The sequence below is a fragment of the Heteronotia binoei genome, chromosome 1, assembly GCF_032191835.1.
Source record: "Heteronotia binoei isolate CCM8104 ecotype False Entrance Well chromosome 1, APGP_CSIRO_Hbin_v1, whole genome shotgun sequence".
Taxonomy (NCBI): Eukaryota; Metazoa; Chordata; class Lepidosauria; order Squamata; family Gekkonidae; genus Heteronotia; species Heteronotia binoei.
The window spans coordinates 110,694,876-110,712,754 of record NC_083223.1 but is presented as its reverse complement, the minus strand read 5'-3'; the positions used below and the strand labels follow the sequence as shown (position 1 = coordinate 110,712,754).

Here is a 17,879-nt window from a genome sequence, read left to right as displayed (position 1 = left end):
AGAAAGTAACCTATGAAAAGAGAATGATTCTTGAAAATAAAAAGGAAAGGAAGGTCATTTGATAGAATTTCCTAGATTTTTGCTGCTGTGAATCATGTGGCTGGTTGCCATTTGAATCTTTCATAAAGCCCAGTTCACACATTTCCTGGGCCATTAATCCTGTTCTGGTGGTGGGAGAACAGGTGGTCATGCTCTTTTTGCCTAATGCTTGCATGCACAAGAAGCCAAATTGCATGATTTTGTCCCTTGTTTTAAAGACGATAAATTGCATGAATTGGGCAACTGCCCAATTGGCTGCCTACAGTCATTCTTGAAGTCAATCTTTACAGTCAATCCATCATCTTTGTGTTCATGTCTTAGAAGCAGAAGAGGACAAGAAAATAACCCATGAGAAGAAAATCATTCCTGAAATTAAAAAGAAAGGTAGGCTAAGGGAAGAACTTTGGTAGGTTTTTTTTTTTTACTGGACTGGAATGTCTGCTGTGTGGTTTCAGTTAACCAAGCAGTTGCATGAAGACTGACATAAATTTGATGACTTATAAGGTGTAATCACACAAGAGAGTTAGCCTGACTTAGCCACACTTCTCCTTCGGATTTAATGTGCATGATCACACATGCACATCTGCCCCTGAGCCTTGCCCATAGTTACCTCATTTTAGAACAGGCTGGAACTGGATTAAATAGCTACCGGGAACTTCCTGATAGCAAATCTCTAAAGCTCATGTAGGGTGAATTTCCCAGCTGTCTGCATATCCGGGGCATGCAATGTACATGCCCCACGTGCAGTGGAGCATTCTGAATGTTCCTCTTGCACATGTGCAGCCCATGCCTCTCGTAGCAGCAGGGCGGGGGCAGTGTGATTTCCACAATATACATCAAAGAGCATTGCCATTTTCAAATTTCCAGTGTGATCCCACCCATACACATGAAAACCATTTGTAAGTGATAGTTCATCATGCAATTCTTCCCTTGCTTCCAAAATATTGTATTTTTGTACCATTTAGTATGTGTGAGTCAAACTGTTGTGGGTTCTGGATGAAAACATAGGATTCATGAGGTTCAGAGTTTCACTCTAGGGCATCCAAGGTGTGAAAGGAGACTTACTGAAATCAACCTCATATAGCTAAGTATCTGAAAGAAGATGATAAGGAGACTCCATTGGGCAAGCTGACATAAAGACTGTCTGCTTGAGGCTGACTGGCCTGGAAAGATGGCCATAATATTAGCCTCTTCTTGGCACTCCTCTAGGAATAAAGGCAAACCTTAGGACAAATGAGTCCTGCAGTGGGATAGGAGCAAGTTGGCATAGTATCTGAATTCTTGTGAATCAGAAGGCTAAATTGTATGATTTTTGTCACCTTTTTAAAGGGGCAACAATTTCTTGAATTGGGTTTCTGCCTAATTTAATTCCTCAAGACACAAATCCAGTGTATAATCTTTTTATTCATGTCTCAGAAGTGAAAGAGGAACAGAAGGTAACCCATGATAAGAGAATTATTCCTGACATTAAAAAGAAAGGTAGGCTATCTGAAGGTTTTTCAAAAATTTTATTGAGTGAAATTGCACTATGAATGTTTATTGTGCAGACAGCTTTATAAAAGGGTTTCAAAAGAGCAAGCAGCCACAAGATGAGCACTTTAAAGTATGTAGATTGCTCCATAAATGAGCTGTTTGCTTGTAGTAGCTTAAATTGTGGAACTTCTAATTCTCCCCGTTTCCAAAAGTCTATGAAGGGATGGCTCAGAATCGTATGTTCATTGCAACATAAACTGCCATTCATAGATTGCTCTTCATATGGAACCACCTCATGGAGCCATTTAAGTTGTCTCTTGATCTTTTCTGAGGCCCAACTCACGCCAAAATTTGTTCATGATGGAGTAGACAAGAATGGTCTCATCAATCCCTTTTATAATGTAATGTGTGACAGATGTCCCATAATTTCTGATGGGCAAGTATATGCCTTTTTATCCCATTTTTATGAAGAAATGATTCGCATTAATTAGGTCTCTGTTGACTAGAGTAATTCCTTAAGATGCGAAGTCAGTTAATCATCTTTGTATTCATATATTAGAGGAAAAGAAGGTAACCCATGAGAAGAAAGTCATTACAGAAATTAAAAAGAAAGGTAGGCTATTTGAAGGGTCTTTTATATTTTTATTGAGAGGACCTCATATGAATACTTGCTCTGAAGATAACAACATGGTGTGGACTGAAATGGTTAAGGGGTCAATTACAATTCCTTAAATTGCAGAACCAGAGTAATATCTTTGTTTCTGTGTATCAACAGTGGAAAAAGACAAGAAGGTAACCCATGAGAAGATTGTTCCTGAGATCAAAAAGAAAGGTAGGCTATTAGAAAGTTCTGCAAAAATGTTATTGGAATAATTTGGATTATAATACTTCTTGTATGGACAGATTCAAGGGATCAAGCAGCCACATAATGGTTACTTCAAAATATATAGATTACACCATAACCATTGGTATGTTGTAGCTTACATTATAGAAATTTTTTATGCTTCCCCATCGAAAACTGACATAAAGGATGACAATGCAATGAGTATTAGATGTTCAAGTTTACTGGATTGTGGGAACCCTGTTGATGTTGTTTACCTGGATTTAAGTAAAGCTTTTGATAAGGTTCTCCATAACATTCTGATGGGCAAACTGGAAGACTGTGGACTGGACTATAGTTCAGTGGATAGGAAAATGGTTAGAGGGGTGTCACAGGGCTTGGTTTTGGGCCCAGTTCTTTTCAACATTTTTATCAATGATCTAGATGAAGTGGTGGAAGGGCTGCTCATAAAATTTGCTGATGATACCAAATTAGGAGGAGTAGCAAACACCCAGGAGGATAGAGTTAAAATTCAACAAGATCTGAATTGCAAACAGTTGCAGTTGCAAACAGGATGCAATTTAACAAAGATAAGTGCAAAGTCTTACGTCTGGGCCATAAAAATGTGAAGCACAAATAGTGGATGGGGGCTGCACTTTTGGGAAGTAGTGTTTGCAAAAGAGATCTTGGGGTACTAAGAGAACTTGGGGTACTTGAACTGTAAACTAAATATGAGGTCAGTGTGATGCCATGGCAAAAAAGGCAAATTCAATCCTGTGTTGTACCAAAAGGCTATAACAATCAAAATCACAGGAAGTCAGAGCTCCGCTGTATACTGCCTTGGTCAGGCCACACCTGGAATACTGTGCATAGTTCTGGAGGGCTCACTTCAAAAAAGATGTAGACAAAATTGAGCCAATGCAGAAGAGAGCAACGAGGATGGTCAAGGGCCTGGAGGAAGAACCCTATGAGGAAAGGCTGAGGGCCTTGGGAATGTTCAGTCTGGAGTAGAGGAGATTGAGGGGGGACATGATTGCTCTCTTTAAATATTTTTAAAGGCTGTCATTTAGAGGAGGGCAAGGAGCTGTTCCACTTGGCAGCCAAGAATAGGACCCAAAGCAATGGGATCAAATTGCAAGCAGAAAGCTACCGGTTGGTTATTAGGGGGGGGGGAGTTTTATAGTCAGAGTAGTTCTAAGGTGGAACCAGCTGCCTAGGAAGGTGGTGAGCTCCCCTTCATCAGCAGTGGATGCTTATTTGTCGGAGATGCTTTAGGCTGATCCTGCATGGAGCAGGGGGTTGGACTAGATGATCTGTATGACCCCTTCCATCTCTATGATTCATGTAGCATAAGTGTTCACCAATCACCCTTTATATGGAATAGCCATCAAAGGACTAGGTTGAATATAGCAGTCATGCAATTCCCGCCCCCAGTCAATTGAATAAATTCAGACATTTATCCAAGCTAAAGATCCTGTTCTAGTGGTATTGAAGTTGGCAGCAATGCTTTTGTCATCCCCTGTCATAATTCAATGTGTGACAGATGTCCATATATATCAAAGTGCATTTTGTAACCTATTTTTGAAGGAAAGATTTGCATGAATTGTAACTTTTCAATAAGCTGGCCACTGTATTTTCTTAAGATACAAAGCCAATTAAACATTTTTTTGTGTATTAGATGAAAAGAAGGCAATCCAAGAGAAGAAAGTCACTTCTGAAATTAAAAAGAAAGGTAGGTTATATGAAGGCATTTTTTTTTAAATGTTTTTACTGAAGTGAACTTGTACAATGAATGCTTCTTGAGACAGCATTATAGTGTGGATTAAAATGATGAATAAGCCACATGATGATGACTTCATATTTGATGATGAAAACATTGGTCTACAAGGAAGCTTTTGGTTTATCATGACTGTGGTCAGACTAGAAGGTTGACATGCTATGGGCACACTGTTAATCTCTCCATTTCCCAGAATTGCAGTCTGACATTAAACCCTGAGAATCTCAGAATCCCAGTCAGTCACCACACCCTGAGATGCCTTTATAGTGCACAGGGCCTGTGGTCAATTGTTTACAGTGTTACAGTGAGTCATTCATGCAGAGTAGTTTGGGATTTGTTTGTTTTTTCAGTTTTCCTGGAGCATGAGTTTATGCACATGTTATAAATTGGGGGAAGACCCACCTGGAATGTATTGGAGGGTTCAAACTTCCCATCCATTGTGTGTGCATTCCTGTGTGTTCAGATATCTGGAAACACGGAATGCATACATGGACATGTGAAAGCACTGGACTTTCTCTGGTGGCTGTTTACTCTGCATCCAACTCGTCATTTGATGGGGTAAGCACATCTGGGGAACAGATGCCATATGTGGCTGTGTGAATAAACCCATTTAATCCCTAAGGGAACATCAACTATATCAGGTCAAATTGCCCATCTGACCGCAATGTTGAATTTTCTGTTTCCATTTTCAAATAATATGCATAAATGCTGCCTTATGATACTCTGTTGTTTTGATGGTTCATATATTAAAATGCTGTTCACAAGGGCAACATATTTTGTAAGTCAAATGGCCAATTTCAGTAGTGGAGGAACACTACAACAATTGTCTTGATTAAATGTGTGCTAATCCCTCTGTGCCAAAAGAGGCAAACTGTGGGACTCTGTTCCATTTTTTGAAGGGACAGGATTATTTTGAATAGACTTCTGCCCAAGTAGGTAATTGCTTTAATTCTTGAAGATGCAAAGCCTTGCATTCTGCTTTTTAAAAATCTCATGTTTTATACTTTTAATCACTATAATGATAAAGTTAATCAATTACTTTGTTCCTTTTCAGGTACCTATCTTTCCTGTGTACTCTTTTTCTGTTATGACCAATGATGGGTGGAAACACATTTGAATATTTGTTTGTCTCAACAGTGGAAGTGTGGAAAAATGTAACCCATGAAAGGAAAATTACTCCTGACATTAAAAAAAAAGGTAGGCTAGTTTGAAGGGAGTTTCAAGGATTTTCCTTAAAGAAGTTGAATGATGAATGCTTGCTGTGTGAACCACTTCATAAATTGGTACTGAAAGCTGCACTTATAAGACTCATTTGTTATTTGAATCTTTTTAAAGGCCCCAGTCAAATATTTATTCAGCAAACAATCCTGTTCTGGTAACACAGAGAACTAGCAGTGATGCTCCCTTCAACTCCATTAACAGTATAATGTTTGGCAGATTCCCATATGTGTGAAAATGTATTATCTTTTTTTAGAGGAAAAATTGCATTGATTTCATTGATTGGGTCACTGAATCAGTCAGTGCCTGTTGTAATACCTAAAGGTCAGAAACTAGTTAACCATCTTTGTATTTAAGTTTCAAAAGTGGAAGAGGAAAAGAAAGCCCATGAAAAGAAAATTGTTCCTGAAATTGAAAAAACAGGTAGGCTATTTGAAGGGTTTTTCAATTTTTTATTTTTAGAACTTGAATCATGAAAGCTTGCTGTGTAGACAGCTTCAAGAAGTGGGCCCCAAGTGACCAATCAACCAAATTATGATCAAATATGATCACATGCAGCTTGTTCATTAAGAAGCCATTGCATATAGTGCCTTAGCCTGTGAAAATGCCAGTCCTCACTAATTCCAAAAGCCTTTCTAAGAGATCTGCTGTAGTGTGGTGAGTAGTGAGGGATGATGTAGCATAATCTGTAATTCACAAATTGCTTTCCATGTGAAACACTCAACACATTGCTAGAATCAAATCAACAATCATGTAGCTGCTCCCTACTTTAATGTACCCTAAATTTATTTCAAGCTGTGGTAGAAGATCAAGCAAGGGTGCTTCCTTTACCTACTGTCATAATTTAATGTATTCTAGAAGGGCAAACTGACTGTGTCTGTCTAAGCATACATCAAGTCTTTGCTAAATCATCTATGTGCATAGACCATCAAATTCACAACTAAAGAAAACTGCATGGAGAAGGTGTAGGGCAACAATGCTGCTATTCCACCATGAGAGCACTGGACCTGATTCATTGATGTATAATCCAAGACATTTCTTCCGGATGAGGACATCATAGATTCCACTAAAGGCAACTGACCATTAAACTGTTTCTAGCTAAAATGTAACCCTTGCAGTCTCTTGCTAAGAACAGTAACCCTTTCTAGCTAAGAACAGTAACCCTTTACTGTTCTTTGATTCCTGAAGTTAAGTTAAATGGTCTGTTTTAAGTTAATGTTTTTGCTTGTTAGTCTTCTTTTGAGATATCCTCTTATATTGGAATAAAAAGTATTTCCAGTTACTTCTCCACCAATTACCTCTAACTCAGGTTTTTTTAGTGCCTTGCTTACAGATCACACCTTTGTACTATTTATGAATGTGAAATCCTGAATTAATAAATGGTGTCTTTTTGAAGCTTTCCTTTCTGGTGCTGTGGCTGAAGAAAGCTCCTATGCAAATATTCTGTATATGTTTAGAGATTCAGAGATTTTGTTTAATTCCAGGTCTGCCCAATCCCATATAAAGTGGTGGGATTAAATTTTGGGAACACAACCATGGGAGCTGAATGCTCTTATATCTGCTGGTTACTTCCCTAAAAATCTTTTCTTCTAGCTGAGCTCACTGTCAGCATTGGAGCTGAGGAGAAAAAAGCCTGAGGGGTCAGAGTAGGGAGCCATGGATTGGGGAGGGAGCTCCTAAGAGTGGCCAAAAGGTCATTTATTTCTCAGATGTATGAATGGGCACAGACTTGAACACAGAACAAAATCCGGCCCGGACTTTACCTTGTTCGAGGTTCGGACAGTTCGGTTTGAAAGTCGCATGTTCGGACCAGGAAGTGTCTGAACTTTCTGCCCGGTTCGGAACCTCTTGTGCACTCTTGGCAAAGAAACTCCATCCATAGAGTTTCCTGCTGAAAAGTGGGTATGGGTGGGATATTTCCAGCCATCAAGGAACCAATAGTGACAGTCTGAAGCTGACAGGCAAGTCTGATTTCCCATGACAGGCATCGATCTGACTTCCTCAGGATGGGGGCGGGGATGTATATAATCACTAAAGGCGCATTCCTGTCCTCTGTTCGCATCTGGTTTTTGCAAGTCTTGTTCTCCTTGCGCATGAAAGAATATCTTTTGGTGGACTGAGGGGGGAATTACTGGGGTGGGTGGAGAAACCTGTTGAATTTCCTGGCCTTTATACAAACTGTCAGAGTAAAAGCATCACCTCTCTCTTTTTTCTCCTTTCCTTGCATTCAGAGCAACATTTCTCTCTCCCCCCACACTTTTTCTTTGCTGTGAGGAGTGGGAAACATGGATAGATTTTTTCCTTTTAAAACATGTTTTTGATTTGATTTGGGGGTGGACTGTTCATTTTTGTGGGTTATGAAAACCGCCCTTTCTCTGCATGCTGGCTGTGGGATCCCCTTTCTGCTCCTCCAAAAAGCACCCCATTTCTTCCTGTGTTGCTTCCCTCTGCCTGGGGGGTATCCTCTCTCCTCTCCCACTCAGGCACCCAAACTATCTACAGATTTCTGGGGGGCTTGGCTAACTGTCCTCTTCCACTGCTGTGGGGTACCTTTTCTGCTCCTCCAAAAAAGCAACCTTTCTCCTCTGCCACATATCCCCACACATTCCCTTAACTAGTCCACCACAGCTGTGCCAGTCCCAGTTGCCAGGCTTGGTTGTCCCTGTCACCTTCCCAGGTAGGATGAAAATCTTGGCCCCAATCAGTTATCATGTCACCAGGGCTGGGTGGCTGGTCCCAGGAAGACACAGCCACCTGCAGCCATGTGGGTGGTCCCTGGGGAGGTACTCTGGGAGTCTGATGCCTGTAGTTTAACCAGGTCCACATTGTAGTGCCCCAAAAGACAGTTTCCTGGAGGCACCTTGTTGTGGTCTGCTACTTGGATCCCCCCAAATCTGACATGCATGTAACATGTGGGCCATGTGAAGGGTCATCCCAGGGAGGAATTGTGTGTGTTAAAGGCCTCTAGTTCACCCAGGTCAGTTTTTGTCACTCCTGTACTAGAAGAGGTGACATCCCTTTGAAAAGCATTGAACTGAATGACTTTTTTTAGGGGTCTGTAATGCAACCCCCTGAAGTTCAATGTGGACCAGACTTGGTGGGTACATTGAAGAGAGTGATCTGGAGACAACCTGCCATTTTGGAGCCTCAAAGCCCTGTGTAGGGCTTTTTAAAAACCAGAACAGTTTGCTAACTGGTTTGCGAACCAAGCTGTGGTTTGGTTCGCAAACTGGTCTAGGAACCCATCCAGTTCTGTTCGTGAACCAAACCAGCATTTTCTGGTCTGTGCCCATCCCTACTCAAATGGGTTCTCAAAGCAATAAATGACAAGACATTTCAGTTTTGATTATGAACTGAATTATCAGTTGCTGAGCATGTGACAATTACAGTGATGTGCCTCCCTAATATTTCTCCATTCAAGTGTGCTATCTATTAACAATGAAGTCAGCCCTAGGGTAGGATTGTTATAATTACCCACTGATATTTTGGGGGAAGGCAATGGCAAACCACCCTGTAAAAAGACTTCTGTGAAAACGTTGCGAAAGCAATGTCACCCCAGAGTTGAAAACGACTAGTGCTTGTACAGGGTGCTTGTGCCTTTACCTTTTTCTTATTTTTGTCTAGGTTACAAGGTAGTTTCTGTGTTATCTGCTTTTCTTCCTCAGATCCTGTCATACATGCTTATATTGAACTCATACATTCAGAGCCAAAGCATTATTTCATTGGGTCCTGTACAAACTTGTAACGATCTCCATAACCACACCACAATCCCTCACACCATATATACAGTATCGGGAGCCATTTTTGAAAAGTTTAATTATGAAATCCCACATTTCTGAGAAATGTCTGCCTTTGGTACATTTATTCAATAATAACACACAGCCTGAGAATCCTACAAGATTGTCAACTCTTTTGTAATTTTTTCAAATATACAATGGGATTATACTCTCAATGTCTTGATTTTTTTTTTTTTTTTACACTAGTGGACTAACATAGCTGGCACACATTAGCCAATGAACCTTGAAGCTTTATTTCTCTGGCCCCTTTTCATTGAAAAATCATGAATTAGCCTCCAAAGTTAATTTCTCCTATAAGTTTGCACTCAGTAGACAAGGTAACTTAACCATCTGTGTCCCATTATATAATGCCAGCAATTTTTGATGAGTACTAGCTTGTGAAACTTCTTTCAGGTTCTGACACAGTCTCTCGCAGCATGAAAGAAATCCACAGGGCTATGGATTTAGTGATGTGGCATACTTCACTAAAAACTGCTTGTAAATCTCATTTAATACTGCTTGTGGGAGGTAGTTCATATTTCCTCCCAAAAGTAGACTTGAAGATTTTTTCAGGTGCAACATCTCACAAGGAAAATGTTGGATTGTTTTGAAGAAAGCATTTAGATGCTTCTTCCAGTTCCCCGGGGACTAGGGCTCTTCTGCATGGTGTAGTGACTAGGAGCAATGGAGTCTAATCTGGAGAGTCATGAAGCACATGAAGCCTGCTGGGTGACCTTTTGGCCAGTCACAGTTTTCTCAGAACTCTCGCAGCCCCACCAACTCACAAAGTGTTTGTTGTATGTTCCTAGTACTTCAGGGTTTTTTTTTCTTTTCAACACATGTTTTGCTCCTACTAATGGTCAATTTGATATTAAATCTGTGTGCATCAATCATAAAAACCAGCATATGTAAACTGTAGGTTTTTATGTAGGACATACAGTGTTGTAATATTGAATTGACCACTAGAGGAAGCAAAACACATGTGGAACAGAAACCCCACTCCGCAAACAATTAGGAACACATAAATGAAGAAAATGAGAATGTGGGAAAGCCCCTAGTGTCACATATTTTTGTTTCTATAAATATCTTCAGGCATGATTTGTAGTTTTTCCTCATTTTTTCTTAATGCAATGAGAATGCAGTGTGGCCCACTGCCTTAGTGCACATGTACATAATAATTTCCCTCTTCTTCCACAGCTAAAGTACTACTTTCTCCTTAAATGTCCCCCTAAATGTCTTGGGCTTATGGTGGATCAGTCTGTTTATCCTGGATCTTCTGAAGGCTGAAACATACCATTTAATTGATACCATGTACTTTCCTTACCAGATATGGCTTTACCTTATTCTTCCTTTTTGGAACTCTCCCTGCTCCTTTTCATACTGTAATCATCTCAGTAGTACTGACACCACCCTAAGTCATACATCAGGAAACCATCAGTTCCTTTTATATTTGACTCAAAGATCTTTTTTTGTTCTGTCCTGTAATCCAAATTCATTCAGCTTTGTCTTTAACATTGCAGAGTGGTTACAATTTTGGTTCAAGGATGTCTTGGAGCATCTTCAGACGCTATTCTGGTATCTCAGCAGTCCAATGTGTATCTTTTTCTTTAACACAATGAGCCCCCCTATTGATCCTTTGTAGATATTGTGCCAATGACGGTTCACACAATCCACCACTGTTAGATCTAGTTTAATCTTAAATGTGTTACAATAAACACAAGGAAATGGCATACATTAGGATCCATCACCACCTGCCAGTCCTTTTTGCTATCCACTGCCAGGGTTTAAACAAATGGGTCTGTCACAGTCCTGCCTAATGTGGTTCACAGAGATTAGGATTTATCTCTATGAGTAGGTGTATAAAACAGATAATCTCTTTCCACCCAAACATCTACATGAGAAACAAAGCCACATTTCCTTTCCTGTGCTTGGCTGAAGTGTGTGATTCATATTTCTAGCATTAAAAATGTTTCTTTTTAATTAACTTTTAGGGAAAAAAGAGGAAAAAAAGAAAACTCTTGAGAAGACAGCTGTCCCCGATGTTAAAAAAGCAGGTAGGAAGTATCAATCTGTCACTCTCTTCAGTGAAATCTCATTATTATGTGTGTACATTTTTAGACATTAAAAGTTTAAACTAGGTAGGTATGCAAATTATGAGCTCATTAAATTCTGGGGTTTTTAACATTATGAATTCAGCATTATGACAAAAACAAATATTACTTTCCCTGTATCTTTATATTTTCTGACTACAACTGCATTTTTTAAAAATCTGCTCTGTTGTTGTGCATTATGTTGATAAACATTTTATTTTTTTCATCTGCAATATCTAAGCAACGGAATCATTTAGACATTTAATCAATACAACAAAAAATGTAAAAGTCATTTTTCCTTCTGAAGCACTGGGCCATAGTCAAAGAGGACCAGCTATTAGTAGTCTACTCGGTAGGGTTGCCAACTCTTGGCTGGAAAATACCTGGAGAATTTGGGAGTGGATCCTAGGGATGGTTGTGTTTGGGGAACAGAGGGGCCTCAGCATGGTACAGAGCTGTAGACTCCATCATCTAGAGCAACCATTTTTCTTCCAGGGAACTGATCTCAGTTGTCTGGAGATCAGTTGTAATAGCAAGAGATTTCCAGGCCCCACCTGGAGATTGGCAACCCTATATATGCAATCAGTTCTTTTAGATTCAGATGGCTAAAACAAAGTCTAAAATCTATACTATAGGCAGAAAAGTAACCAAAATATTTAGTTAGCAGATGAATCCTGAGAAATAAATGCAAATGTTTTAATTAATTGATTTATTGGTAAACATGGCATTTTAACAACATGTTCAACTTTAGTCAGCTGAAGAAACCATCCATCAACGTTATTAATGGACTTATAGTAAAGATTTCTATCCATTGCTTATGGTGTGCGTGGAGGCTGCTTTTTCTATACACATCTTTTTCTGGTCTGGGAACTTTATGCACAAAACAATACTGTTGTTTGATATGAGAATTTAGTGCTTGGGGCTGCAGGTGTTGTCCACAATCCTAGGCAGGAATTGTGCATTTAGTGCTGAACAGAAAGGGATATTAATTAGTCAATTTTTAAAAAAAAAAAACCAAGGACACAATTGTTTGTTCATATCATTATTATAACTAATATGAATTTACAATGAATGAATTCCATTAACATTAATCAATATTTACAGCTCTTTATTATTCTAGCACTGTCCAGACAGTTTAGAGGTCACAGAAACTGAGGGAGTGGGAGACAGGAAAGAGAGAAAGGTGACAATTTCACTGATATCCCCCTCATCACAGGGCCCTGACATTAATTATAGCAATAATAGCACTAATATAGTCAGACACCATAGACTGCCTTTCCCAGCTACTGCTGCTTTTAACACCTGAGATGTAAGGGAAAACAGGGTGGAGGAGCAATTCTTGACCTATGCTTGTCCCTACCTGGCTTGTTGGTCTGACCTGACCTGGCAGCTACAATTGCAGCAGACTCAGCTCTGGCATCAGCATCAGCCCTGGTCACACAGTAAATGTGGGGGGAGGGGAAGAACTAAGCTTTAGACTCAAGGGACACTGCATTTAGATGCCCCAAATAAAAGACAGTATGCACTCATGATAGCTTCAGTGTATATACACAATTCCCATGTACACACTCAACTGCAGTGGTAAGGGCAGATGCATGTAAGCATTCCCACAGTTAGGGCTTTTTTTGTAGAAACGCCCAACAGGAACTCATTTGCATATTAGGCCACACACCCTGATATCACCATTGTTTTGTGCAGGGCTTTTTGTACAAAAAGGCCAGTAGGAGTTCATTTGTATATCAGGCCACACCCCCTGACACCAAATCAGCCGGAACTGCATTCATGTGTGTTCCTGCTCAAAAAAAGCCCTGCCCACAGTATATGGAATGCTGTTTCTAGCACTGCAGTGAATGGGCAAGCTTTTGTGACTGTAGAAGCTGGTTTTATGCACTGGAGTACTCCTGGAGGTTTTGGCAAAGGGAAGGTCCATGGAATCAGGAGATTCATTTGTTTCTCAATTACTATATGTTGACATAAGGTCATGCACATTGCATAAAAAAGGACATTATTGAAAATACATCTGAAATTCCAGAAAGCAAAATATTGAACCAAGAAATGGGCTTTTGTGACATTATTTAAATGTCATATATAAATATTACAGTATAATTTATAATAACATGACTACTAGGTGTATGTGAAAACTGATTCATCTACAACGAATGAGGTCTTTTGTGGACTGGCCTGGCAAAAAATAGATTTCAGTTGTGACAAACTAATTCAGACTCTCCATAGTTGCTAAGCCTATGGGTATGATTTACAAACAAATAAAGCTACTGTGTTTGCACTAAAGCAATAATAAGCTTCAGGAATAGACATGATTTACCTGTATTTAAGTTTCACTGGGGGGGCATTTATTTACTTGTAGTGAAGCTTAGAACTGAGCTGTCAGTTCAATCCCCCCTCTGCCTCCCATTTATGTGGACTTAATACACCAAAAGCCAGGCACAATATATGTAATATATGAAAACCATGCACCTAGATTTTGCATGGAAAAAAATTAAAATACATTAGAAATAAAAATGCCAATGAAAAATTTGTTTCCTCGTTCTCAGTTATTTGTACATATCCAGATAAAAAGCAGACAGTTTGGCACTAGAAACTGAAGCTTCCTCAAATTTAACAGTAAGGGGCAAATGGGCTTGTTGGGTAATGTAACTGATATATTCCATGTTGAATAACATTCTGAGTTACTCATCCTGATGAGTAACATATTCCAACATCCCTATACAAATCTCCTTTAGTATGCTTTCCCTATTGTCAGTCTGTGGCCTGATTTCTCTGAAGGGTCATAGATAAGCCCTTGCCTATGCAGTATTCCACATGCACCAAATCACATATAAACACATTCCTTATTAGCTCTGGCACACTCACATTCAGTTTTAAGCATGACAGCAATGCCTGGTCTGGACAGGTGCACCACAGGTATGCTAATGTAACATGAAGGGGTAGCTCCACATTGGGATTTCTTGTTCCCTCCTTGGCGTTCTCTTCCCCTCTCTCTTTTCAAGGTTGGACTCAGCCAGGCAGTGATAGCAATCAAATCACTCTCCAGTAGCCTTGACAGGTTTCACCCCTCTCCTTCCAACCTCTTAGGATCTCACTGTCTTACCTGCCCCTATTACACCATTGCCTAACCCAACACCTGTGGCAGGACTGCACTGGTCTCTAGGCTGCATGTTGGAATGCAAACTATGCCAGCCAAATAGGCTGCTCACTGACTCCTGACATCTCTTCATCCTTGCATCACTGTTTTGGGTTACTGATGATATGTTGTGTCAAGGTTAAAACCATCCCACTTGGTGGGCTCAGGGCAGTCATGACCCACCCGCTGTCCGGACAAATGATCAGTGTTATCATAGATCAGCAGCAGTACAAAACTAAATTGTGTAGGATTCCCCCCTCCAACATGATTAAAATACCAGATATTGAAAATGTTGTATTGACTTACTAAGTTGCATACATCAAACTGTTTCATAATGGTTCCACTGGAGGATTATGGAATATGGAGCAATGAAAAGGTCACTTTAAAACCTGTTCGCTGTGATAGGAGTACAGAGGTATGTATGAGTTGTGAATCATTCCTTTGGGCCGCCAGTCTAAATATACATTTCATACTAGCAAATGCCACTGATTTCATTGGGATTTATGAGGAATATTATATTGGGAATAAACTTCCAAATGAATAGGCATGTTGCTCTAGAGCAACAAAATGAAATAAGTCCTATACATATGACTATCTTGTTTAGATGTTCTAAGTGGATAGAATGAAAACACATGAGCTTTAGGGAGGAGACCATGGATGAAAATCTGATAGACAGATGGCTGGGGAGTGGCAATACTGTATAAGTTTCCAAAAATCAGGGCTACCAACTACATGGAAAGAGGTGTGCATGTAAGTTCTAATGTGTTCTAGTAAATTTCTTTATATTGGAAGAGAGCTTGTCACTGTGGTCCTGACCCTTATGTGTATCCGTCTACTCATTCAGAGTGCTTGAAAAGGCTTGATAGATATCTAATGGGAGAAACTGCATTGTTAACTCAAGTAACAGTCATTCTCTGCTAAGCCATTCACCTTATTCAAGTTATAAGTATTTCTATTTGCTAGTGAAAGAAAAATGTTAGCTTCGCAAGGGCATGACATCTCCTAAACAAAAACACGCTATATGATTATGTGCATGTGTCTATTGATCAGAAGACAAAATTAAGAGTCATTCCAGCAGAACCCAGAATTTGTAAATCACTTTGGCATCTATTGTGCAATATTACCTAGTTTTTGTAGTGACTGGGGAGTTGCGACAAACACATCTGAACACTGTATGCATGCTTAAGCTTTGAAGTTGTGTATTGACTCAGTTTGTAGAAGGTTACAGTAGTTTATAGTACAAAAACAATTTTGCAGCCAGTGGAGCCTTCAAGAAGGTGAATCCTCTAGGACCAGAATGGTGACCCCAGTGGGATAGTATTCTCTTGACTCTTGGGCTTTGTAATGAGGAAGGGAAATCCTAGGTGCCAACTTCTCAGTGCTTATACTCCTTGGCTATATAAAATTATGGATTACTACATATACTCTTTACATTTGCTCAACTCTCCATAGGAACATTTTTAACCAAATACAAAACTGAAAGAAAAGTTTCACTTTATTCTTTGAGGTTTTCACTTCATTTGTTATGTTTTAGGCATAGTAGCACATACTGACCATCTTCTGATTCCCCTTAATTCTCTGATTTTAGGAAGGACTAGAATACATTCCTTGAACCAAACAACCAAAGAATGTTGCATACTTCTTTCATTTGCTCATAATGGCAATTGTTTGGTCAGGTTCTTTATTACAGTAAGGCTTGTAATGGTGTAAGGTAATAGTAGATCTGCTGGTTGAATTCAATTGGCACCATCCTCCATAGTTACCAATAGTTAATTTGGAATATCAGTTTATTTCTCTAATCTGTTTTGTAATATTAGATGTTATCTGGATAGCTGAAAAGCATACCATTCCAAGTCTGTATTCTTGAGCACAGATGGTCTGTTATGTAAGGAGGGTGGATTTTTTTTAAAGATTTAATTTGATGAACAGTATAAAGAGTAAAACTATTAATGTGTTCTGTTTCACAACCTGTTACTAACAGTGTATGAATCATCCTTCCGATAAGTCTGCCAAAACAGATAATATGGATCAACCTAACATATCTGTGTTTTTATTCGTTTTATAAATTGTACAATTTTATCCATGCGGGGGTGGGGGGGGGAGGCTTCTAGTTGCATATGTGTGTGTATATATATGTTTGGGTTCATACTTAAATATATGCCATCTTTTATTGTTGATTGGCAACTTTGAAGTATTTTAAGCCTACAGTAATTACCACATATGCTTACAGGCTAAATGCAAATCATCCAACCACTTATTTATTTGTAGCTGCAGAAAAAAGGTACAGTAAAATTAAATTCTCATTTACCTGAAAAGGTTTGCAAGCTCATGCTAGATACATGATTGAGTTTTTATTTGTAATAAAATAAAAAAGCAATTATTCAAATGTAAAAGTCCAAGCATCCTTGGATGATAATTCCATCTTAGAAATTTATTGAAATTTCTTCCACTCTTCTTTTCTGTGCATATTCCTGTGCATAATGTGCCATAACAATACACAAGTGTATCATCTGTATATTTTTATCTGTATACTATTAATGACACGCAACCCTAATCTGTGGATATCAAAATCTGTGGATCAAGGCTGCATGGATGTTAAAGATATTTTTTATGCAAACTTGGAGGACCCCCTAGATTTGCTGAAAAGTCTTAAATCTTAACATATATTGAGGGGTTGGTAAATACCCTCCAAATAAAAGTCTATATACTATTAATGACATATGGTCCTATTTGCGAATATATAGTTTTGTAGATCAGAGCTGCATAGATGCTAAAGAGATTTTTTTTTTTTTTTTGCAAAATTGAGGGATTCCCTAAGTTTGCAGAAAAATCTTAAATCATAGCAAAAATATATTGGGTGATTTAAATTGCCCCCCATTTTTTTAAAGTTTGTGCATGCACAGACAACATAATTACCAGGAGAGCAGGCAGTGGCCACCACAGGGAGAAATCGAGCCCAGACTCAGGGCTTGGTCACCATGGTGGAGGATGCTGGGATAGGGTTGCCAAGTCTAACTCAGATAATACCTGAGGACTTTGGGGGTGGGACTGGGAGACTTTGGGGGTAGAGCCAGGAGACTTTCCCATTCCCTAAATTAAATAAATATAAAATACAGCAATGCAGTTCCCCTGAATACAGTCTTAATTTCCACATTCCCCAGCAGCTGATTGCACTTCCACTTCCTCTCTCTCACACACACACACACATACAAAGCAGCCAAAATAAACACAGTTTGGAAGCACACATTTTGTGTTCTCACTGAGGCAATTACTCACCATGAGAGTTGTTGAATGCTGTATGCTCAACCAAGTTCTTCAGACTGACATGGGGAAACCAGAGGTTCTACTTTAATCTTTACTCTCTTTTTTACTTTACAACTTCTGAAGGGACTGTAAAATAAATGGATAGAGGGGGCTGGTTCTCTCCCCTTTCACACAACAGCCACATTGTTCTGCAGGCTCACCCCATTCAGCCTGGCTTTGGAGATTTAAACGCACATGCACCTTTCAAAAAGCAAGTTGTTTCTAAGTGTCTTCTAAGCCT

The 17,879-nt window shown here is 39.3% G+C and overlaps 1 protein-coding gene across 1 annotated transcript in view; it reads left to right on the top strand.

Annotated features, from left to right (window-relative positions):
* Positions 1–17,879, top strand: part of LOC132570393 (golgin subfamily A member 6-like protein 22) — a 162,680-nt gene that overhangs the window by 23,123 nt on the left and 121,678 nt on the right. The window contains exons 11-18 of the mRNA XM_060237008.1: positions 361–423; positions 1,456–1,518; positions 2,072–2,125; positions 2,288–2,344; positions 4,011–4,064; positions 5,247–5,306; positions 5,685–5,750; positions 11,095–11,157. Of these exons, the coding sequence (XP_060092991.1) occupies positions 361–423; positions 1,456–1,518; positions 2,072–2,125; positions 2,288–2,344; positions 4,011–4,064; positions 5,247–5,306; positions 5,685–5,750; positions 11,095–11,157 (480 nt within the window). The remainder of the gene's footprint in view (positions 1–360; positions 424–1,455; positions 1,519–2,071; positions 2,126–2,287; positions 2,345–4,010; positions 4,065–5,246; positions 5,307–5,684; positions 5,751–11,094; positions 11,158–17,879) is intronic.